At 39.8% G+C, this 25,007-nt stretch overlaps 1 protein-coding gene across 14 annotated transcripts in view; it reads left to right on the top strand.

Moving 5' to 3' along the window:
* Positions 1-25,007, top strand: part of Lrrc7 (leucine rich repeat containing 7) — a 477,706-nt gene that overhangs the window by 391,767 nt on the left and 60,932 nt on the right. For 12 of the 14 annotated variants that reach the window (XM_052730896.1, XM_052730897.1, XM_052730901.1 and 9 more), the window contains 5 exons: positions 4,485-4,596; positions 4,799-4,979; positions 6,784-8,464; positions 12,110-12,250; positions 20,571-20,690. In XM_052730896.1, the coding sequence (XP_052586856.1) occupies positions 4,485-4,596; positions 4,799-4,979; positions 6,784-8,464; positions 12,110-12,250; positions 20,571-20,690 (2,235 nt within the window). The remainder of the gene's footprint in view (positions 1-4,484; positions 4,597-4,798; positions 4,980-6,783; positions 8,465-12,109; positions 12,251-20,570; positions 20,691-25,007) is intronic. The other 2 variants (XM_052730898.1, XM_052730906.1) reach the window with 2 other exon arrangements.

Here is a 25,007-nt window from a genome sequence, read left to right as displayed (position 1 = left end):
CACACTAAGTTCAAGGCTAGCCTATGAGACCTTATCTCAAAAAGGCAAACCAAAAATGATAACTGCATTTCATAACCAGCCAAGTGAATGAGAAAGGAAAGCCAGCCCCAGCTGACCTCTTCCCATACTCTAGAGTCTTCACAGGGCTATACTAAAGAACAGAGCCAGAGAGCCACAGGAACCAAGAGAGCTGATGGCAGGAAGGCTTCTCCTTCCTTCACTTTCCCTTCAAAATGCCCTCTGACGTTTGTCTGCTCACTCCTAGCTCTTTGCATGGCTAGTGTGCCCTCAGCCTTCAGATCTCAAAGGGTCACTCTGACCAGTCTAACCTTCCGGCTTTCTCTACTCTGTCACTCTGCTTATTTGCACTGGATGTAATGAGAACATTTATGATGATTTTATATATTACCTTCAGACAGTTTCAGAGGATAAGGGCCATTTATATCTTGTCTAGTGTATACAGATGATAATTCAAGTGGGGATTTTTCAACTTTGCACTCCTGCCAAAGCTATCAACTCTTAGCAAAAACCGTACTCCAATTTTGAATGGTGACCTTTTGCTGGGCTAACAATACACTCTCCATACTGAACAACAAGCTGCATGCCCTTCAGCAGCTGCAGGATTCCAAATACACACCACATCCACTACAGTGAGTTGGGCTTCTGGGCTGTGAAACACAGAGTGTTAGGAATATCAAAAACATTTTCACTTAATGATATTTTCAACTTATGCTGGATTTATTGTATGTGACTACATCATAAGCTAGGGACAGCCATATGCCCGGAGTCCACCACAGACAAGGCACACAAATTTTTGTTGAATAAAACAATGATTAGTTAAATCTAGTATTATAATCTGTCCTTCTGTCCCATTAGAAGTTCATGGAAATACGGGTGAATTTCTGGGTTTTTGTTGAATTGATTTATCTTTGTTGGCTGCCTTGTCTAGTCACTTTTCACTTGTGCATTGAGGAAATTCCTAGCATATTTATACCCTCTATGTCTCAGTAATTTTTGTTATACTGTTCATAGACTGAACTAATACTTAACATTCCCATAGAAGTAGCTAGGTGCAACTTAGTAAGTATATCCTCCTTTGAGGTCATTGGAAAGATAAAATGCATAGACTGGAAAGGAAAATGTTTTATCTTATTTTTATTTTTAAATAACCAAAGCCAAAATATTAAGATATATGCACCATCAGACACTGACCACGTTTTCTCAAAACTGGAAGTCATAGCAAACACGACAACCCTCAGATGTCATATACTAGCATTCAAATTTTACTTTTTGATTATAGCAATCATCAAAATCCAGCTTCATGAGAACTGACACCAAGAATGTGCAACCAAATGTTGAAACCAAGTACAACAGTGATCCAGCAATTCACAGCTGCCTGATTGATCTCAAGCATTGCTTCCCTGAAACACTCTCTACAGCCCATAATATCCCTGTGAATTAGCAATGGCCTCCACAGGTGCCTCAGAACACAGTTTGGGAACCATAGGGAAAGGCCTTTTAGTCTAGGAAGCAAGAACTGCTCTCATAGATCTTACTTGTTGCTGACCTAAGCAAGGGATCTGTGTCTGGGCCACAATGTCTTTACCTCTAAAAATCTAAGTGCTAAGAGATGCTATGGAGATGGACTAGGGTATCAATAGGTATTTATATAAACCTAGCACTTTGTACAGAAAAAGACTAGAATAAATGATAATTTCAGACCATTCCTCAAGAGAATAAAACTCCAATTCCTCCCCCGTTCTCTTTCGCGTTCTGCATATTTCTATCTGGACACCTGCTCATTGTGTCTGCTGTAGTCAAAAATGATACAAACCTTTTTCATCCTGAGGAGACAGCCTATTTTCCCTCTACAGAGAAGCCATATCTTCTGCCGAATAATGGAAAACAGTCAACTGTCTCTGAAGTTTTCTCTTGTTGCCTTTATTAACTCTTGTCCTAGACTCTCAAAAGCTCAAAATTGAGCTTTTATTCTTAACTTTTACCTTAGGATTCTCTTTCTCCATGTTATGAAGAGCCAAGATTTTGTCTAAATAAAGGAAAGATAATGGGATTTTAAAAAATGAAAGGACATTTTACCCACCACCACCTCTACTTCTGTCTCCTCAGCAGGAGACACGTTTAGATGAACTTCTGATGGGCCACTTAGCGAAGCTGATTGCTTGCCAGCAGCTTCCACTGTTTACTACCACGAAAATAGTCTCAGAACTTTTCTTTCCTCAATTTTTGAGCAGGATCAGAGACTTATAACCTAGTTGGATCATGCAGAGCCCTGGCCACAATTTTGAATAGCTGATGCATATAAGCAAGATATCCTAAGTACTGAATGTGTAGAACATGAGGTAAAAGAAGTAATGTTAACATTCTGTGCTGATATGACTGCCTGATTTGGTTCTTATGTCTCATTTTATTTTTTATCTTGCTGTTTCTTAAAAAATAATTCTTCTACTTTTATTAGGTGTCATTTAAAAATACCTCCTTTCTGAGTTGTTTCACACAAATAAGTTACCTTTATCTTCACATACTGAACATAAATTAGCACTAATTCTATTACCCACCACCTTCATCTGACAAATGTGCCAGATACAGGTCTGAGAATTACTTTGTCTTGCCCAAGGTACCTGATTAATAATTGATGAGACAGAGACAGGATGGAGAGACAGCACCCTGTGATTGACAAGTTGTCTTGTTCTTTGCAGAGAACTGCTTCTCCAGCTTGCATCTTCTTATAAACACATGCTTTTATTCTTTATTATACCACTTTAAAGTTCTACAGTACCTTTCTTGTGCTGAACTTTGAAATTCCATGGAAATGCAGATTTCTTTCTTCAACCCCAGGCTTTTAATTGCCCCTTTGTCTTTAGGACCCCTTTTTAAATTGGATCCTTTGTTTCTGGTCCCTGATAGTCTCACTGGGGACCAAACACTGGAAGAGGGACTAGCTGAGTGGGAACCCAAGAGAACTACACTCCAGTCTTAGGTCTTTGTTAAGTATTTTTGTGTGCCCCAAGTCCAGTAAAAGTGTTGAACTCAATGGTCATTCAATCTTCATCGACTGAAGCAAATATTCATCGAGAAGCAAATATTCTCATACACCCCCAAAATAAGTTTAAAAGATAAAATTTCAGCCAAATATTAAAGGAACTGATGTATTTTCTGCAATACCAAAATCCTAAAGCTTGTCCCTTTGAGTGTTTCTGTCTGTTCATTACACCAACCAAACACTAGACAAATCTTTCCAAATTCCTGATAATTTTTCTAAGTATATCCTTCTCTGATTCAACAAAACATTTCTACTGTGTTAGTTCAATGCTACAAATTAACAAGATACTAACAAACAAACAAACAAACAAAACCCTGAATGTTCTTCTTTGAATTCAAATTATCATAAACAAGTTAAAAGACACAGCTGTTGTGTACAGAAAGTGGGAATTGAGATTTTGCTTTTCTTAATGTTCTCCTGATATCTGTTTAATTGGGAATTATCTGAATTCTAGAAATTAAAATTCATGAAAGTTTTGCACTGATGAGATGGCTCAGTGGTTGAAAACTCTGGTTGCTTCTGCAGAGCACCCAGGTTCAGTTCCCAGCACCCACATAGTGTTAACTCCTGATCCCAGAAATCTAATGTCCTCTTCTGGCCTCCACAGGCACTGGTTGCTAATAGTGGATTCCCATGCCTGCAGGCAAAACATCAACACATAAAATTAAATAAATTTTTAAAAGAGAGAGAGAGAGAAAGGAAATAAATTTTAAAACTTGTGGGACTTGTATATTGCTTATTCTTCATAGAGTTGTGTTCTTTACCACTGCCATTCAATTCACTCAACATTTGATACACGGTAGATCAAGTAGTTTGGAATGGGCATGAGAACACTAACAACCTCAGGAAGGAGTCACAGCAGACCCACAATGACTGCCAACACAGCCACCTGGGACACAGCAGGGATTGGAGAGCAGGGGCCTGGGGCACAGGATTACTGGACCATGAGCTGGATAATGTGTGTGTATGGGTGGAACTAAGATCCAACTGGTCTACAATGGCCTTCTCACTTGGAACTCTCTAGAATTCTCATATCCAGAATATATGACTGTGAGCTCCACTGCCTGTGGAGGGTGCAGCATAGTTCAGCGCTGTGTTGAAATGAGTACTGTTTCATCTCAATTAGATTGGGAATTCCCAGAAGACCATGTTGTGTCTTTCTGGGGAACCTCCACAGTTCTTTGCTCAGTGCCAGGCATACACATAGCATCCAAAAATACATCTAATAAATAAATGAGTTCACATAAATTAGAAAAATAATTAGCACTCAATTAGAGATACACAGGGTTCTTTTCACAATGCCCTATGGTGAATTAAACTCTAGGGCTGCATCTTTGAGTCTGAGCCAAATAAGATATTGCCATCTTGGTTAACCATTATTTAAATGTTTACTTTCCTTGTCCTGTATTATTATATCTCTCAGGATTCTTTTGTTCATCCAGCTAATGAAATGAGGATTGGGGAACTTCACCCTTCATTAGCTGAGACCCCTCTGTACCCACCCAAACTTGTTCTGCTAGGGAAGGACAAAAAAGGTAACATCGTGAAGCCGATGTGGAACTGTGACCGATGCATGTGCATGATAAATCACCACTTATACATTATGACATGCCGTAGTCTATAAGTACTCGCAGATGTGTGCTTCTGACATTAATCCATATGGAATCTGCTTTTCATACTTCTTTTGTATCCATCAGTGTTCGTAGCATTGTAACATGTTTCCCCTTTAAATTTCAGAATCAACTGATGAGTCTGAAGTTGACAAAACTCACTGTCTGAATAACAGTGTCTCCTCAGGCACCTACTCAGACTACTCGCCCTCCCAGGCTTCCTCGGCGTCCTCTAACACCCGCGTGAAAGTGGGGTCCTTGCAGACAACAGCTAAAGATGCCGTCCATAACTCTTTGTGGGGTAACAGGTGTGTTGAGAATTCCCCCTTCTATGTTCCCAAATGTTCATTTTCATCAACTTTGACAAAGTGGAATCTGCTTGATGTTGGAATTGTGTTTGACACATGAGTGGCACAGAAGACAGAAGATGCAGGTAAGCATGTGGGCTCAGTGGTACTTTGGTGGTACATGTTCCAGGGCCTGGCATCCATGCAGGCGCATCTCAGAGGAGATTAGGAGAAATCACAGTAGGAACTAAAAGCTTGAAAGTAAAATTTTTTGTTTGGCCATCTGAAGTTTATGAGACATGTGGGCATGTCACATCTAAAATAATATAAGAAGGGCTGGGTAGAAGCAGCTTAGCAGTGGAACTCAGTGTTTGGGGCCCAGGATTTATCCCCACTAACACAAGAAAGCAAAAATGGTGTGATAAATTAAGATATGTGGGCTGGAGAGACTGCTCAACAGTTAAGAACACTAGCTGCTCTTCCAGAGGACCTGGGTTCCATACCCAGCTCCCATCAACATGATGGCTCACAACAGTCTGTAACTACAGTTTTACGAGATTTGATGCCTTCTTTTGGTTTCCATGGGTACCAGACACTCACATGGTACACAGACATACATGCAGGCAAAACACTCATACACATAAAATAAAAATAAATTTTTACAAAAGGATATGTGTAAAACATTTTGTCTGCCACAGAGTAAATGCACATTCTGTCACATTGTCATTCTATCCTCACCTGAAGTCAAGATGCGTGTAAAGGCATTTACCCTTTCCCATGCACCTCCTCCTGCATTACTCCTATTCTATGTATGGAAGATACAAGAGCTTGAGGGAACCAGAAACAGTCATAGAAATTCAAAGAAAGCAAGGGAGGGTGAGAGAGGCTGAGAAAGGGTCGGAGAAGGTCAGAGGGAACCAAAGAGAGCAGGAGAGAACCAGTGAGGCTCAGAGAGGGTCAAAGAAGGTCAGGGAGAGCCAGAAGAAGACAGGGAGGGAGGGCCAGAGGGAGATGACAGGGAGGGCCAGAGGGAGACAGGGAGGGCCAGAGGGAGACAGGGAGGGCCAGAGGGAGACAGGGAGGGCCAGAGGGAGACAGGGAGGGCCAGAGAGAACCAAAGAAGGTCAGAGAAGTTCACAGAACGTCAGAGAGAGCCAGAGAGAGCCAGGGAGAACTTGAGAGAGCCAGAGGGAACCAGAGCAGGTCAGGGAGAGCACCAGAGGGAGTCAGGAAGAGTCAGGGAGAGCCAGAGAAAGCCAGAGAGGATTAGAGAGGGTCAGAGCAAGCCAGAGGAAGACAGGGAAAGCTGGGACGGTCCAGAGAGCCATCCATTCATTCACTAAGCAGCAACATGTCTGCGCTGTCTGAGGTCCCTGACCCCTCCTCTTTGGAATGTGTTAAGTTCTCTCAACTGGTAACTTGGAAGTACTCTGAATTGGAAATTCCAGGGATGAGTAGTGGAAATCCCCTGCCATCTTCAGGACCGTGATTGAAAGAGCACTTATTTCATTCATTCACCCATTTAGCCAATATGTATCCTGATCCCAAAAAGGAGAAGACCTTTCTCTTCATGCTTGCACTCTATGGAAGGACCAAAGATAGTAAACAATGAATACATTGGGCCGTCAGTTTCCTAGCGTGCCAGAAGGCCATGGTTACTCAGAATATATGAAAGACAGAGCAGGTTAAAGTGGGCTCTTTGGATGGTGCTTTAACGGTAAGCCAGGTGGAGATAAATGAATTACACAAAGGCTGGTGGCATTCTCCTTATAGGAAGGTCACCTCTCCCTCTTGGTCATTTTTCTCCTTCTGCTTATGTTCACAGGATTGCACCACCTTTCCCACAGCCTCTGGATGCAAAGCCATTACTCAGCCAACGGGAGGCTGTTCCTCCAGGAAATCTCCCCCAGCGTCCTGATCGGCTGCCAATGAGTGATGCTTTTCCTGACAACTGGACCGATGGTTCCCATTACGATAACACGGGTTTTGTCTCAGAGGAAGCCACAGCAGAGAATGCCAACAATAACCCTCTCTTAAGCGCCAAAGCTAGAAGCATACCTGCTCATGGGCGCAGGCCTTTAATCAGGCAAGACAGGATTGTTGGTGTTCCCCTGGAACTGGAGCAGTCCACACACAGACACACGCCAGAAACAGAAGTGCCTCCTTCCAATCCCTGGCAGAACTGGACCAGAACCCCCAGTCCATTTGAAGACAGGACTGCTTTTCCTTCCAAGTTAGAAACAACCCCTACTACCAGCCCCTTGCCTGAAAGAAAAGACCACATGAAGGAGCCTACAGAGACACCAGGTCCCTTTTCTCCAGGAGTGCCATGGGAGTATCACGATCCCACCCCCAACAGGAGTCTCGGTAATGTCTTTTCTCAAATCCACTGCCGCCCAGATTCATCTAAAGGTGTTATTGCAATTAGCAAAAGCACAGAGAGGCTCTCCCCACTCATGAAAGATATAAAGTCCAACAAGTTCAAAAAGTCTCAGAGTATTGATGAGATTGACATTGGTACCTACAAGGTTTATAACATTCCACTAGAAAACTATGCCTCTGGGAGTGATCACTTAGGAAGCCACGAGCGGCCAGACAAGTTGTTGGGACCAGAGCACGGCATGTCCAGTATGTCCAGGAGCCAGTCGGTACCCATGCTGGATGACGAGATGCTCATGTATGGAAGTAGTAAAGGGCCACCCCAACAGAAAGCATCTATGACTAAGAAGGTCTATCAGTTTGACCAAAGCTTCAATCCACAAGGAGCAGTAGAAGTTAAAGCAGAGAAGAGGATTCCACCCCCTTTTGCACACAATTCTGAGTATGTGCAGCAGCCCAGCAAAAACATCGCCAAGGATCTGGTCAGCCCCAGAGCCTATAGAGGTTACCCACCCATGGAGCAGATGTTCTCCTTTTCCCAGCCATCTGTAAATGAGGATGCCATGGTGAATGCTCAGTTCGCCAGCCAGGGGCCCAGAGCAGGCTTCCTAAGGAGGGCTGACTCCCTGGCCAGCTCCACGGAAATGGCCATGTTCAGAAGAGTCAGTGAGCCCCACGAGCTGGCCCCTGGTGACAGGTATGGCCGAGCAGCCTATAGGGGAGGGCTAGAAGGCCAGAGCAGCATTTCAATGACTGATCCCCAGTTCCTCAAGAGGAATGGCAGGTATGAAGATGAGCACCCTTCATATCAAGAAGTGAAAGCGCAGGCGGGAAGTTTCCCCGCTAAAAACCTTACCCAGAGGAGGCCACTGTCTGCCAGGAGCTACAGCACAGAGAGTTACGGAGCCTCCCAAACAAGGCCAGTTTCAGCTAGGCCTACCATGGCAGCCCTCCTGGAAAAAATACCATCTGACTATAACCTGGGTAACTATGGTGACAAGCCGTCAGATAACAGTGATATAAAGACAAGGCCCACCCCTGTGAAGGGAGAGGAGAGCTGTGGTAAAATGCCGGCAGACTGGAGACAGCAGCTGCTTAGACATATAGAAGCTAGAAGGTTAGACAGGGTATGTCTGCGTTTCTCTGTAAGAATTCCCCTTCTGCCTTGGGTTTTCCTTTCCTGGTGTCTCTGAGCACATGTGGTGGTGCATGACTTACAGGAATGATAGCTCCCGGAATTTTACTTTTATTTTGTGGGGGAGATGGATTGCAATAGTTTATTGTAGATATTTCTTAATGCTTTCTGAGAAGTCATAACTAGCAGGTGAATTACCTATCAAAGCTAGCCTAAATATTGTTGGTAAGAAAGAATTTGACTCGATTATCTGGGATGGTGCTTCAATGTCTTTCTAGCCATGCAAGCAAGGCCGCCTCTCCCAGGACCCAAAACTCTTCCCTGGTGACCTAAAGAGTGTTATTTTTATTGAGTCTATAAAAAGTGAGTATTTCACCCTTTCCACATGGACTCACTTATATTAAACTCGGGCTTAATTTGTTTATAAAATCTGCACATAGCTACAGCTAAGGGACAACTGAAGTTATTACCTCTAATGAGCAATAATCTTCCCAGCAAGTAACAGAAAACTAAAATAAACCGAGATTAAATGCCCTCTTGCACACTTTTTTATTTGATTTAAAAAATCCTGACATTTAGAATATTGGCTTTTATGAAGAAAGAAATTCTACAATTCAAGTCAAGCTATAAACAACAAATGCAGATGGTGTCTCAAGAAAGACTACAAATTTAACAAATTAGTGTGTACAGTGTAGCAAAACAAGGAAATGAATCCCAAATTAATCCTAATTCAGTTAAAAATTGAGTCATAATACTGTGCGGAGTGAGCAGTGATTAGAGAGTTAAAAACAAAAACAAGAAAAAATACAAATCATGGAATTAGTTCTTGTTACCTGCTTGAATCTCTCTAAGAGAAACCAAGTATTTCATTTTCTAGAGCTTTTGCTCATCTGCATCACCACTCACTAAACCGTGTGGCTCGGTGGGCAGTGGGGGTGGCGCTTGCCGTTAGCCCCAGCACTCGGGAGGCAGAGCCAGGCGAATGTCTGTGAGTTCCAAGCCAGCCTGGACTACAGAGTGAGATCCAGGAAAGGCTCCAAAGCTACACAGAGAAACCCTGTCTCAAAAAACAAAAACAAAAAAGAAACCTTGTGGCTCTAGTTCAAAAGACTGTGTGTACCCCAAAGTCACTTCAAATTAAAGATTGCTTTGCAAAAATGAGGCCTCTCCCTCTCACATGGTCAAGTTAGGTACTCTGAGTAATAGTATGCCATCAGAATGTTTCACTTGGTCATTTCAGTTTTATTTGATTCTCTGCTCTTATAAAGGCAGGGTCACCTTATTATGTATTTCTTTAATATTAAATTTGAGTTTTCAGCTTATTCTTTTAAAAATAATGACTTGTAGGTTGTGTCTACACTACAAGGAAAGTTTTCCTAGGGAAAGAATGAATTAATAAATGTGGCTGTGGGTATTAGTTTCTCAACATGAAAATTGTCTCTGACTTGCAAAATACTTCATCAGAAAGTTTTAAATAGGTGTAATCCATCCCATTGAAGGAAGCTTTGTCAAAGTCTCACGACTAGCATTAATTAGTAGGAGACACCTGATCAGGTGGCACGTGCCTTACCTTGAGTTATACCCTCCATGTAGACAGATAACTTGAAGGGTAAAAATATTTAGGGTTAAATAATACAGAACAGTTGGGAACTCTGGTCTCATTTAAACAACAGCCATATATAATATGGTAATATGAACTAGCTAAAATGGGTTCTAAGAAGGTATGGGGAATGTGTGTGTGCTGATCAGTAATTTGAGACAGAAGAATGAGTGGAAACAAAGCATTGAAATAGAATGACGCGGTGTGAAGCATTTGGTGTCATCAATTTACTCGTACCCTGGATAGATGTGCCTCACCCACTTTGAACCAAGACACTAAGAAGTAGGTGACTCCTATAGCTGCAGAGCAAATAGCTGGGGAAGGGCTTAGATAAGTAAGCCTGAAAGCCCTGCCTGGCTCAGAGGGCAACGGTGAATTTACCTGTATTTTTCATTGTTGTGATGACACCTCCCTTTTCCGAGCTGTTTGTTTGTGATTCCCTGGTTTCTAACACTAACTTTTCAGAGCAATTTTGATGTGTGTTTAATAAGTTTCTCATTTGATTCAAGAAGTTGAGTTCCTTTAGACTACTGCTCCAAGCTACAGTTTCCTAGGAGCTTTCTTCAAGTTTGCTCCAAGTGGCATTTCCTTTCCCGAGGAGCTGAGTTACTCAGCAATAACTCAAGATGTATCTCCTGTGAAACCTTCCAGCTATTCACCCAGATAAATTCATGGCTCCAGAGCACATATTACAGTGTCACATAGTTTTGACAGAACTGTGCTAGTAACATTCTGCCTGTGATCAGATGGCACCAGAGATGAGGGGTACTTTCTTCCAAAGCTCAGCTAAGCTATTTAACCCTGAGCGAACAGTATTACCAGCAGCTACAAGATATTTGTGATTTCACATGAAAGTAAACTGCCTACAGGTCTGTTCATGTTATAGGCTTAACAATCCAACATGGAGTTGGCAAGTGATCTCAGTGTTGGCCTTGGAGAGACAGCTCCAAGTACTACACTAGGGAAAGGATACCATTTTCTCCCTTATTTTAATCATGAATGCTTCCATGACAGAGCCTCACTGTGATCAAGAATTTAAAACAGGAGCCCATGTGTGTGAGATTGCTGGTTCTCTATGGGGCATCAAGGAATTACCTCTGAACCAGAAGGAGAGGTTTAGTCTTTTTCACTTTTGGCATGGTGACAGTGAACTAGTCCTTAGTCCTTAACAAATAGAATTGGCAGACAAGTGTATCACTGGTCATCTCTCTCCACAGCTCACAAAATGCTGGTGATAAAAATCATTACTTTGGGAAGAGTGCTCTCAGAACAAAAAACGATATCCAACTATCAGTTCTCAATGATAGCTAAGAAAAAGTCTACTGCATTAAATAAGAGAATTACTTATAAAAGAAAGCACTATCAATGATTGTATTTCCACTGTTGACTGAAAGTTTGATGTTGAGTCATTTTAAAACATCTTAATATTTTAATGAAGCCCTACAGAGAAAAATTATTAGTCATTAGTACCTGGCAAAGGATATCTACAATATAAATATCACCAGAGTGTTGTGCAGATATTTGATGCATACTAAAAAAAATAGCACTAACCATCTTCAAATTATAACTGCCCTTAAGGTTGTCACACATTAGCTTAGGCAGAGTTAGAAGTTAACATCTCACCATTATAGATGCAGATCTTATGATGTGAGAAAAATCAAATTTTTAGCATATGGAATCTGATTAAAATCTCACTGTTCCAATTTGCAAAACTAACTAATTACTGCAGATAATCAATACTTGTCTCAAGCGGGGATCCTCAGGATATCTAAGAGACAGAAACAGACTTAGACGTTCCCTGAGAGCAGGTATAAACAATGTATCTTTGCTCTTGTCATTTCTGTAGCTCTGGAGGGTACTCATTATGTGCATAACTAACCCTGTTACTGTTTGCTTTTGTCTGATGAGCGCATGTTTATAAAAAGTTACTGTTTGCCCGCTTACAGTTCAATGTTATGAATTTAGATGTGTTCATGTAATGATCTGTTTGTGAAGCCCGTGTTTACATCCTGTCACATGGTTATCTCCTCTACTCAGAACGCTGCTTACAAACACAACACAGTTAACCTTGGCATGCTGCCCTATGGAGGTATTTCAGCAATGCATGCAGGCAGAAGCATGACTTTAAACTTGCAGACTAAGTCTAAATTTGACCTTCAAGACCTACCTCTTCAGAAAGTAAGTATGGACTGCCCTACATGTGTCAGCATCCCAAAGCCACTTGACGTTTGTTCACTTGGTGTATTTAGACTGTGCATCTAGCCCTGCTTGTTACAGACTCCATAGTCCAAAAGCACCAGGGCAAATGATGTAGAGTCTGAATCTGTAGTTGCTCAGTGTTTACTGTAGCTAGATTGATGATCAGACGCTTGCTTTTTGGACTGAGCAGGCACATGGCTTCGGGGGTTGATTTAAGGATCATCTTTCTATTTATTTTTCTATTCTTCCATGGTTTTTTTTCTTTTGTGTTTACACATTTATTGTTTACATTTTTGGAGACCATCCCTGCCTTCCCTTGGTGAAGCATTCTGAGAACAAAGCTGAAAACTGTTTTTTTTTGTATTTAGGTGGTTCCTTTAGAAGGAACCTTTAGAAAAATAACAAGTTCATATATTTTAAACAAATATATAGATATTAGCAAGAAAATAATGTTGTATAATAAAGAGAAGAAGAATTCCCATTGTTAATGAAATATTTGTCTTGTTCAGTCAGCATTGAGAATGCCCATTTTACCTGCTTAAACTAATTAATGCTTTTTCTCTGTTACATCTTAGTGGAGACTAATGAGTCATTTTCATACAATGTCATTATGACTATATGTTAATGTAGTCATTAGCCTCATAAGGTTTTGTGGATAAAGAAGTACAAAATAGGAAAAGAGTGACAGCAGCCCCCAACATCTCTTCTTTCTGAATAAAGTTAAACATGGGACAAACTCCATGCTGTAAGGCCTCACATTTCACTGTCAAATGTCTGGTAACATTTCCCAGTTCTGTGTAGTTTAATTCAGGCTGTGGATATCATAACATAGTTAGAAATTTTATATCCACAGATTTTCACACACACACATACACACACACACACACACACACACACACACACACACACACACACACACACACATACACACACACAGCAATCAAAACCTAAATAAACTGGGAACTTTTAAATATTATCTTATTTGTTCTCAGTCTCCCAGGGGGATGAACAGTGGTGCATGATAACTTTCTCTGCTGGTATTTGCTGAGGTCAGCAATAACTCTCATCATGTCCATGCTCAGGGCGCAGTTCACAATCTCTAAACTTAGATCTGGGCTTGTGAGCAGTTAATTTATTCAAGCCAGCATAAGTCTAGCATGTCATCAGCATAACTATTTTCTTGAAACTCCCCTTTACGACAACCTGCTTTTCATGTCCTCTTAGAAGTCCAAAGCCCTCATCCTCTTTCCATGAAAAACCAACTTTCTTATCCTGTCCACACTCAGGGATGGATGAGCTTTCACAACTATAGACACCTCTGCAAGAGAACTTGGGGAGTAACGCAAATCAGTCTTTGAAACTAAAAAAGAAATTTTCAAAAAAGATTTATGAGCAGATTAAAATACTTTGTGAGGCATGGGTGCCACACACTCCCAGCACTTGAGGTTCAGAGACAGGTGAATCTCTGAGTTTGAAGCCTACCTGGACTACCTGAGCTTCTCAGGGAAACCCTGTCTCAAAAAACAAAGCAAAACAAAAAAATTAAATTAAAGGAGTCTTGGAAAGAAGAAAGCTATTGCTGGAACCCTCTGAAAATACCTAATGGCAACAACCCTATTTTGACTAATTTGGGGCTTAATTACTCTTTGACCCATACAGTGATCTGGATTCATGCAGTAACTGAAGAGCAGCAGTGCACTTAAAAATATGTTTCTGGTGTCTCAGTTACTCTCCAGGCATGAGTTAGGGACAGCTGCCTTGTGGTATTAACCTTGTAATGCAGTGGCCCTAAAGAATAGATCTCCCATCTCTCACTGTAGTGATACCATACTTCATAACAGCGATAATGCATAGCTGTATTTGAGGACCTCAGGACCATCCTCTCTTGGGCAAAGACAGGACTTACAGGAAGCCCCTTTGGAAAGAAAATCCCTCTAGAAAGCACAATAAATTGCAAACCAACAATTTAAACACTGAAAGACTTCAAAGTAAATTATTATCAATACATTATCTCCTGCATGAAGGAGGAGGAAGTGGAAGAGGGAAAGGAGGAAGAAGAGGAATGAAAAGGTCATTTCTAAAATTAACAGTTTAAGGTCTATGAAAAACAAACTACTCTACCTGGCATGTAAAGAGTTCAAAAATATTAATGCATAAGCATTCAAAGCACAGCCAAAGCTGTGGCTGTGGCGATTCAGCCTTCACTCCAGCCCATCGGTTCCACCCTAAGCTCCCATCCCTTCTGCCAGATTCATCTTCTCTATAGAGCTTGGATTTACAAATCTGGGGAGGCTTTCTGCCAAACTATAGATCAACCTTTATATAATTTTTTAGTTACCATACAAAGAGATGGTTGTTACTATGACATTTTCATCCATACTATATTCTTATCCATCCTCCCCTCTCCCTTCCCCGCTGACCCCCTTCCTCCCCCAAAACAGCCCCAAAACAGTCACATGTATTCTATTATCCTCTCTTTCTGTTTCCTCCTTAAGATTTCTTCTTGCTCTCTCAGGGTTCCATACACATACACAAAATTACTCTCAGGCATCTAGAAGGAAAGCATGAAGCTTCCTAAGGAAATAAAGGAATGTGCAACACACATTTGTGGAAGTGGTGCCCTTCCCAGGGAACACTTGGGCTGAAATCACAATTGTGGCCTTCCTCTCAGGCTCCCAAACCTGGCCTCTTGCACCAGGAGGAAGGAGCACTTGTAATCCCTCCAAAGCACTGACACTGCCCTTAAGCAAATTGATAATAAACTAATTAAAGGATACAACTGATTGTAATGAGGAGCCCTGGTACCTAGTAGTGCTTGCACAGTATATATATTCAAGGCCATTGGGCATGGAGTGGGGGGCAGACATGCTGATCTTGTGTATTTTGAACATTTTTTTTTTTTTTTGGTTTTTCGAGACAGGGTTTCTCTGTGTAGCTTTGGAGCCTGTCCTGGAACTCACTCTGTAGACCAGGCTGGCTTCGAACTCACAGACATTCGCCTGACTCTGTCTCCCGAGTGCTGGGATTAAAGGCATGCGCCACCACCGCCCAGATATTTTGAACATTTTTAACTCATCCCTATTTATTGCATGCCAGGTCAAGCATATATTTTTCATGGATTAAAAACTAAACTATAGTCTTTCTTTTCTATAAACAGGAAATTATATTTTATATGATAATTTCATAAAAGTCTTTAAGATATTTTTGAAAATGCCATTAAATACAACAAAATTAATATAAAAAGTTAAGATTATTCATTAGTTTGTTGATGTTTCTGCTGAACTTGAAAATCTAAGAGTATTTATGAATTATAATGCTGGATATGTAAGTTAGGCTTAAATTATAAGATATTGGTATTTCCTATTTATTTGTTCCTTCCTTCATTCATTCACTCATTCAATCATTTATCATTTATTTGCCGCCTTTCCAAAAAGCATTCAAGTCAACTTCCTATGATGTTTTTAGTGGTTCATGTGCTTTTTCAGATGCGTTCTACTGTAATGAGCTCAGCTATTGTCTTGAAATGTCATGTTACTGGGAAAAGGACATTACAAGAGAATGTTGGTTCAAACCACTATTTTTATTGCCTAGATTAATGAATGATAGAATGATAAATATTTCCATTGGGAGAAAACAAAGGCTGAGAAAGACTGAAAACTCACTCTGGCTGGTACCACAAGGTACTTAAAGGATAATTTTTTTCTTGCAACTCACAGACCTAAGTGGACATATTTAGAAGGTGAATGAGAGAGACAGGAGACAGGCTCACAAGTCACACAGATATATCACGTGCTTCTGCTTTACTGTCATGCCCATGGTGCCCAGTGTGTGCCCTCTCTACATTCAGTGAAGCCTTTTCACATTTTGTAACATCTGACATTTTCATACATGACTCACAGTAGTCAATACAATTCCTTCGTTCACATTATTATCCAAATAGGCATAAAAGTTGATAATGTGGAAAAATTTTAAAGAGAAATAAATGATGTGTCTTCACTGACCCAAGAACACATGATCACGTTGTTATGTAGATGCTACAGGAGAAATGATTCAGGTTATCTGAACTAAGTGAAAGCCAGTGATCACCATGTGCTCTGTCAAATCCACCTGTACTTCCTGACCCTTCAGTCTCACCAGAATGTGCTTGATGGCATGAATATTACAGACCCCAAGCATCACATGCTAACCATGGCATGCTGACAGCTGCCACCACCAGAGAGCATCAGAGCTGGGGATGAAACACTAACCTTTGCTAATGCCTGCCCAGGGCATGGCTCCCAATAGAAGTACCACAGGTTCCACAGAGCTAGAGTGGTATTTGCCACCTCTTCTTCTTTTAGTGTTTATTACTGTAATGTTACACTATAGAGTCTTTTGCTTGTTATTTATAGAATTGGGCAGTAATATAAATTATAATTTCAGAGATGGAAGGCCTAAGTCATACATATGACATATATATATATATATATATATATATATATATATATATATATATAATATATAAAATAATTGCTTCTTTAAAGTTACCTGGGAGAAAATGTCCTTACTGTCTGTTTCATTAGTTACTAAATCAGTTGATTACTGTCTAAGAAACTCCTGGGTTAGGGAAATTCAGACAGCAGTGTTTGCCTTGATTGTTTCTAAACTTCTGGTGTCTTTTTCCACTGGACCTATGCAGATGACCCAGGATCAGATGGTACCATAATCACTATGCATCTATTCATCCTAAAGCCAAGTGTTGTTTATTCAATCTCTTTTTTTTCCTGCTGAAAGCAAACCAAGATCTATGCTGTACCCCTGGCCAACTTGTGCCTGTAATTCCCATCAGTTCTGCTATATTTATTACTGGCTCTTTATCCCTCCATTAAAAAGCTATCCACCATTCTAATTATAAAAAAAAGCCACCAGCTTGCAAATGTACACATCCTTACAGACAGAAGCTAAAATGAGCAATGTTAGTATCAATGTGAATGATGTCTCATCTCTGTTATGGGCTAACACAGTCTTTAAAAATCATAACCATAATTCTCTCATACAGTATTTTGCTGGAATGCTAGTACTTTTAATTTCACTAAAAATACTTTGGGCAGATTTTTTTCTAGCGTTTCCTGGTTTTGTTTTTGGTGTTGTTTTTTATTTATTGATCTGTATGCTTGCTCCAGTTTTGGTGTTTGTTTTGTTTTGTTTTGTTTTGTACAAGGTCTCAGTATGTAGCCTAGGCTGGCCTCAAATTTATGATTCTCCAGCTTCAGCCTCCCTCCTCATTGCTGAAATTATAGACATTTGCCACCATGTTGCTTGGACAAACTATCTTTAACATTTTCTTAAGTCTATGAAAATCTCCTTTGCAAACCATGTATCAATTACCTAACAAAGTAGATCCTTGCATTCATCAAAGGTGTCATAAGAACTTGGAAAAGTGTCAATTTCTAACGCCACTCATATTTTCTTCAGCAGGATGGCATTACATATAATTTCACAAGCATACTGTACACCATTATTTAGCAGATGAGCAAGGCAACTGGTTCAGCTATGCTCATTTACTCATGTTAATACTACTCATATATATACTTACACAAATATACATCCATAGGGACACATTCATGTACACAAATGCATACTGAAGGCTTAGCCAGATTAGAAATCACTTCTTTCACTGGATATTTATCACCGTTCCTAGTTCTGAGAATCATCCACTAAGTCTATCAATGACCACAGCAAACTTTGGAGTCAGGTTTTCTTAAGCTATAGCCCTTTCTAAAATTTTTGCTTTTCCACTATCTTACACTGTCCATTTCCTCTGTTTTTCTAATAATAAAAACTAGTAAGATCCAGCAGCTAACATCCTGTGCACTGTGTGTTTGTTTCCTTGGCTGGTCATGTGAGCTGAGGAACATCAGAAGTGGTCCTAACCTTTAGAGTACTAACAGGATGTGAGCACCTGGTTTCGCTTGTTTTATTAGAAATAAGACATTGTAACAGCAATGGCTCCAATTTATATTATGCTTTCGAGTTGTTCCTTTTTATCTTCTAGACAAAAAATTTACTCATACCATATATCTTAATTTGAGAAACGATGAGAGCATACTAAATATTTCACTTTTCAGTCATCCCCAATAAGTGTTTCATGGTGTTCCTGTTTCTCCAGGCTTTATAGTGCCTCACTTAGGAAAATCAAATCGCAGCTCATTCTTGAAATTAATAAGGGAAATTACTTTCAGGAAGTACATTAATTTTACTATGTAGTACAAAAGAATCTCCTTAATGGTCCTGTATGTTTCTGTTTCTGTGTCCCCTGTAATATAAAAGAATTAGTGTGACAGTTAATTCTAATTTTTAAAAAGAGACAAATTAATTTATAAACTTAGGAAGAACCCAGGGTAATGATGTCATGGTTTTGATAGAATGGAGCTGCACTTTTGTTGTGGGCCAAGAAGAATTGTGCCATTTTGAATAGCTCTCAGTGGCTATTCAAAATAGAACTATTCATTTCTGGGCGGGTTAGAAAATGTGTAAGAGGAAATTCATATAAAGATGAGAGTGACATGAACAAAAAAGGAACCCTGTGCTGAAGTCTATCTACCTTTCAAGAATGTGTCTTGCACAGAGGCAACCAGATGACAGTTTGTGTTGGACCCTCAGGGTGGAGGACCCAGACCAAAGAGACATGGATGCTGAACTCTTGGATGCATGAATACCTCTTAGCTGCTTAATCTTTGTATTCTGATTTGGCGTATTTTAATATCTAGAAAAGTTGTATGTGAGCACATGTGAAAACAGTAGTCTAAAAATAGCAAAGACTAGAAATCCATTTGAAACAGACCTCAGATAGGCATCTCACGACTTTCAAGCAACATGTTTTTCATGTATGTTACTCTTCATTTGATTTTTTAAACACAAATTCATTCTTAATTAATATAAGAGTTTGCATTCAAAAACATTTTTTCTCCCTATTCATTTCTGATGGGCTTGTGGAAACAGAATTTACACAGTCCAAGCAAAAGGTGAAATTTGAACTGTGTCCTTTTTATTATGTCCATTAGAGGGATTGTGAGACAGTGTGAACTCTATTAGACACATTGTTATACAAAGTCCTATAAGACACATTGAGAGACAGTCTCACCTTAAACCCTGTTTTACTATATATCCTGGCAGTTCTTTAAAAACATGCATGTGGTCAGAATACAGACAAGTTGGTTATTGGGTTTCTTTTTAAAGAGATCATAGTGGTGTAGATGAGGACTGGCAAGCAGCTACCTGTAATGAATATGAAAGCAGTAGCCTAGCTTACCAAGATAAGGCTGAAGGACCCACCTCACACAGAATACCAGTAAGCACAACCTCTCTAGCCAGGTTTCTTCGGAATGTGGGAAAGGACTGGCATAGGCAGCTTCTGACTCACACAGGGATTCCCAATAAAACAAACAGAACTCAAGTCCCTAAAGGTTAGGAGAGAAAGGACTTTGTACACACATTCCACGCTGTGTATACCACCAGTGACTTCTCCAGCAGCAGATACAGGTCCTCCCTTTCTGATAGTATATGATTGCTTAATGTTAATCTAGCTAGAGTCTGGATCATCTCAAAATATCTAACATCAGTATTAATAAAGACAAGCATATCCTGTTTGTTAAAAACCACAAGCAAGAATATTTTTTAATAATCTTAAACTTTTGAAGGATTTAATTTTAATATATAAGTGATGCATAAATAACTGAATTTAGTAACCAAAACAGTCATGGCTTACTTGACTGTGATTCTAGCAGCTGTCTGTGATAATGCACAATGCCAAATATCTTCATCTGCCAGTGCAGATTCTGCAGAGGATTAGTGGGAAGTACATCCTTGAAAAATCACATCAAAGTCTCAAAAAATTCATGTTAGGCCCTGGCTTGGAATATTGCACGTTCCAGTCTGTGGATTGCATGGTTTCAGTTTATATTCTAAATGGTAAGCTCATACTAAAGAGACAAACTAAGCAGGCTTTAAAATGTTGTGGGTGATTTTAAAGCATTGATTAATTTTATTCTGATTATCTTTATTCAGGTACTGTAGAGAATCTAAACTTTAAAATTCAGTAAATAACTCTGAAATGGCTATTTTAATTGTATTTCTCATTGTTTCCAAAATAGCTGTCAGTTTAGAACTCTTACTCAGTAAATAGAATATAATAGTGTTTCCAGTTAGGATATATGTTTTCTATAATCAAACAAAATTAATTTTACCATAATTGTTAGGGACTCTTTTCAGAAAACTATCGTAAACATCACTAAAGAATGCCATACCATTTTCGCAATAGACCCCGTCCCAGCAAAGCAACATTTTAGACAATGGACAAGAAGATGTCTCTCCTAGTGGCCAATGGAATCCTTACCCACTTGGGAGGCGGGATGTACCTCCGGACACCATTACTAAAAAGGTAATCAATGTCAAGTTGACACAAACCATGAACCTCACACATTCATCATAATATGTAGTCCATATCTTGTGTCTTAACATCATTTCTAACTTCATGGTAAATTCAGGCTAAATATTCTGCCACTCTAGGGCTTCTGGTCAACTGTCAATGCATTGAAAAGAATGGAAATAGACACAGCCTGGTGCTCAATTAGTAATGGCTGCATGTAAATAGCCTTCCCCTCTGCAGATTCACTATTTGGAAGAGTACCTTAGGACACACTTTGAGGTGCGGGCACAGAAAGTTGTGTTGCATACACTTCACTTAGCCTTGGCTTCAGCAGTACACATAACCAACATCCATAAAATTATATTTACCATTAAAAAGGTCGAATTGCCACATCTAAAGTCATAACAGTGAGATGCTTCAGCATGTAAAGGTGCTTGCCTTCAAGCTTGACTACCTGATTTTGATTCCCCAGAACCCACATAGTAGAAAGAGAACCAATTCCCACAAGTTGCCCTTTGGCCTCCACTCATGCTTTATGATACACACATGGCTACACATGTACACACATAAATCAATCAATCAATAAATACATTAAAAATGTTTAAAGTTGTTAAAGTTTGTCCAGCAAGCACTCACTGAGCAATAGTGCACACACTGCATGCAAAGCACTTCCTGGACTGGAGAAACAAAGATGAATCCAAGCCTCTAAAAGGTTTTAGCCTAAACCGCTAGTGTCATTCAAGGTCATGTCCCATTTACCAGAAAACGGAACGAATTCAGTTGTCTGTCAGCAGGAAAGTGTAATTTCTGCTGCTTGCACAAAGGAATATTTCACAGAACTAAACAGTGAGTAAATTTGGTTATGATAGTGGGCAAAAGTCCTAAAAACAAAACCAGAAAAGTTTTCAGGAGATGATCCTGAGCAGGACTAGATTTATGCAGGTCTAAGACTTGAGAAAAGTCATTTTTGTGAGGACATGATAAACATTGTATTTAGAATTATGCAAACTTCTAGGGAGAGCACTGTGGGAGACCCTTCCACCCAGCTGTGGCTCTTACACTACAGTGTTGAGGCTCCAGTGACATCACATTGTAACTATACTTCATAATTTACGTATACTGTAACCTAGGTAATTTTTCCCCCTGGTAAGTTTAGTCAGTTTTAAAGATATACATTTTTCCCCAGAACTGGTGAGTTGTTACCTCCAGACAGCACCTATGCCTTGGACAACACCCAGCACTTGAGCAGCACAATGAGATATGCTGTGAAGGGTTGCAAGCTGCGACCATTCCTAGAAAGGACGACATTTAAAGGAAATAAAGGGAGCTGAGGAGATGGGGCATAGTGTCCAAAAGGCTGGATAAATAAGCAGAAGTCAGATCATGTGGGCTGCATCTTGTAGGATATGAAAAAGGGAACATGGAAGTATCTTCAAAGGGAAATGGCAGGATGCAATGTTCATTTAAATAGTTCTCTGACAGGTTTTCAGAGAACACACTGCAAAGGACAGAGCTTAGAACCAAAAAGCAAGCTAAGAAGTTCCTCTGACTATTCAGAGGAAAAGATGGAAACATAATTTATAGAGAAAAAAGCTTAGATGCAATAGAAACCTGACAGGTAGAGCCAGGAGTATCTTGTGAAGAACCCGTTCATGTAATCAGTAAACAAATTGGGATTGAGGCAAATTAAATGTACTTTTTTAAAAGAGTCAGTTATGTTATCTTTTCTAGGAAATCAATGTAGCAATGTCTTTTTCTGTGATGGGGAAATAAGAATGAATATGTTAGGGCTGGAGAGATAGATCAGCAGTTAAGAAGATGTACTGCTCTTGCAGAGGACCTGAGTTCAGTTCCCAGCAACTGCCTGTAATTCTAGCTCCAGAGAGATCGAATATCTCTGGCCCACTGTGGGGCCCTGCACATATATGAACATGCCCACACAGAGACACGCATGCCCATAGATATATTTAAAATATTAAATAATCATCTCTAAAAGAATAAATGTATTAATTGGGTTTACCATGTCTTTTTACATTGTTATTAACATGAGATAGAGACATCCTAGAGAAGAGAATTGCAGAGTGTTATAGACAGAAATGAGAGAGAAGGGAGAGGGAAAGGGAGTGACCTGCTTGTTAAACAAGAATTATATAAAGTCCAAAATTCTACAAGAATAAGTAAGACTCTACAGAGGCAGCTACATTGTAATAGCTGAGTCAGAAAGGTAGTTTTGAAGAAGTAATAATTTCTCTCTTTACTGATGCATTTCAAATATTTGTTTTGGTAATCCAAAAGACTAGGATGATGTAGCCCTATTGATGGCTTTTAATGTTAAGTAGATTGTACAAAAATTTTAAAAACTTACTTTTTATATTATATAATTACAGTTATTCTCAAAAGTGATGTGGATAGGTGCTTGAGAAAACATAAACCAAACATTCTTCTTCTGAAGAAGGGGCAGGCAAACGGCAGGTGTTTAATGTGACAGTCTTAGCCCTGGGTTCTTACATGGTATGTAATTATTCTTAGCAGAGAACATTTATTTATTTCCTGATGCCTATGTGGCCATGCAGTAGCCATGAAGTCAGGGGACCCTTCTTGTCCCCACTGACTCTGAATTATCCCTTTAATAAAAGTCCAAACCCAAACATTATCTATAGATAGCTATCAAGTCAGTGGTAGAAAATAAACTTGTCAGATTAAAGCAACGGAAAGAGTCAGGTTAAAACATATTACCCATCAGTCTTTGTTCCATAAAGCAAATGATTACCCTTCTTCAGAAATTTGAGATAAAACAATCACATTCACATTATGTTTGCTTTGAGAAAAATCTAGAAGTAAAAATATAAAATTAACACCACACCACAAAAATGCCCATGGCCAACCATGTAGCCAGAAGACATAGATAGCATAGCAACTGGGGGTCACGGGAGTCAGTGTCTTGTCGTGTGGTTATTAGCCTTCTCACCCCATTATGCATACATTCTTAAAAACATTAAGGTGGAAAGAATGACTCATAGCTTGTATCTCTGTTGCTCATGTCTCCTATCTCATCTCTGTTGGGGTAATGTGTGACAGTGCCATCAGAAAACATTGTAGGTTTAAATGAATAGATATGTACTGACTTTTGCCACATCCCACTCTTAAGATTGCTCCATTGTTTTCCCCCTTTTTTAAATAACTTCCAATTCCATTGCTGTGTTCTGTAGATTGACGTTTAATAATAGAACAATGTGCTGATAGATATTCAATAAGACAGAGATGATTGCCCTCACATCAGCCAGCTGCTGCTGGGGCACCAAAGTGAGAAGCTCTGTACCTCACATTTCATCTGTCATTAGAGACAGAGTGGTGTGTCACCTGCATCTAACTAAAACCTGAAAGATCAGCCAGACCTGTGAATGCCCCTCATACTGTAGGCATGCTACCAAGCTCTGTGAGGCAGTACTCTAGCACCCAAATGTGAGGACAGGTTTGGACACCAAGTACAAATTAAAGAGAAGACATCGTCTTCTTAATGTTAGCTTTATGGAATTGTCATAATCGTGAATATGTGCAGTGTAGAGCAGGCACGGTAGTGAAGTGTTTGACAGGAAGTCTCGCGTCTTCTTCACAACTTTAGGAAGTAAGGAAGTGACCATATGGAATTGAGGAACAGGAATTAGAACCCAGCATTGTCCAAGCATACAGTGTGCTCCTATTTCCCTTGGTATATATTCACTGTGCTTCGTGATGGATTAAATATGGACATGTATTTTTAGCATACCCACACATGCCTTCCCCAAACTCCTCCCTTTCCCAAGAGCCCCATGGGCCCTACACAATTTTGTTTCCACTTGCATGGCATATAGATATCTACGATATTATGCATCTGTATAAAATCTAGAAACCAAAAATGAGAGAAAACATTCCTACTGAAAGCATGTCTGTTCCATATGGCGGAAAAGGGAATCATTTATTTATATATAAAACACATTTTCTTTACCCATTCCCATTACTGGATGCCTGGGTTGGTTCCTTAACTTAGCTGTTGTAAATAGGGCTGCAAAAAGCTTTGATGTCCAAGAACATGATATGTCCACTTGGATTCTCTGTTAGCACTCATGAGTGGTACAGCTGGACCATATGACAGATCTGTTTTCAGTTTCCTTAAAAACCTCCTTACTGACTTCATAGTGGCTGAACTAGTTTAGATTGTCACCAGGGTGTATCTGGGACCCCTTTGTCCACATCATTGGTATGTGTTCTTATGTTAAATGGCTCTCATTCTGACTGGGGTTAGGTGAACTATCAATGTAGCTTTGATTTGCATTTTCTTGAAGGGTAGTG

Source organism: Peromyscus californicus, unplaced genomic scaffold (genome assembly GCF_007827085.1).
Source record: "Peromyscus californicus insignis strain IS unplaced genomic scaffold, ASM782708v3 Scaffold_9__1_contigs__length_137607984, whole genome shotgun sequence".
NCBI lineage: Eukaryota > Metazoa > Chordata > Mammalia > Rodentia > Cricetidae > Peromyscus > Peromyscus californicus.
The sequence above is the reverse complement of the archived record's forward strand: the minus strand, read 5'-3'. Positions and strand labels throughout refer to the sequence as shown.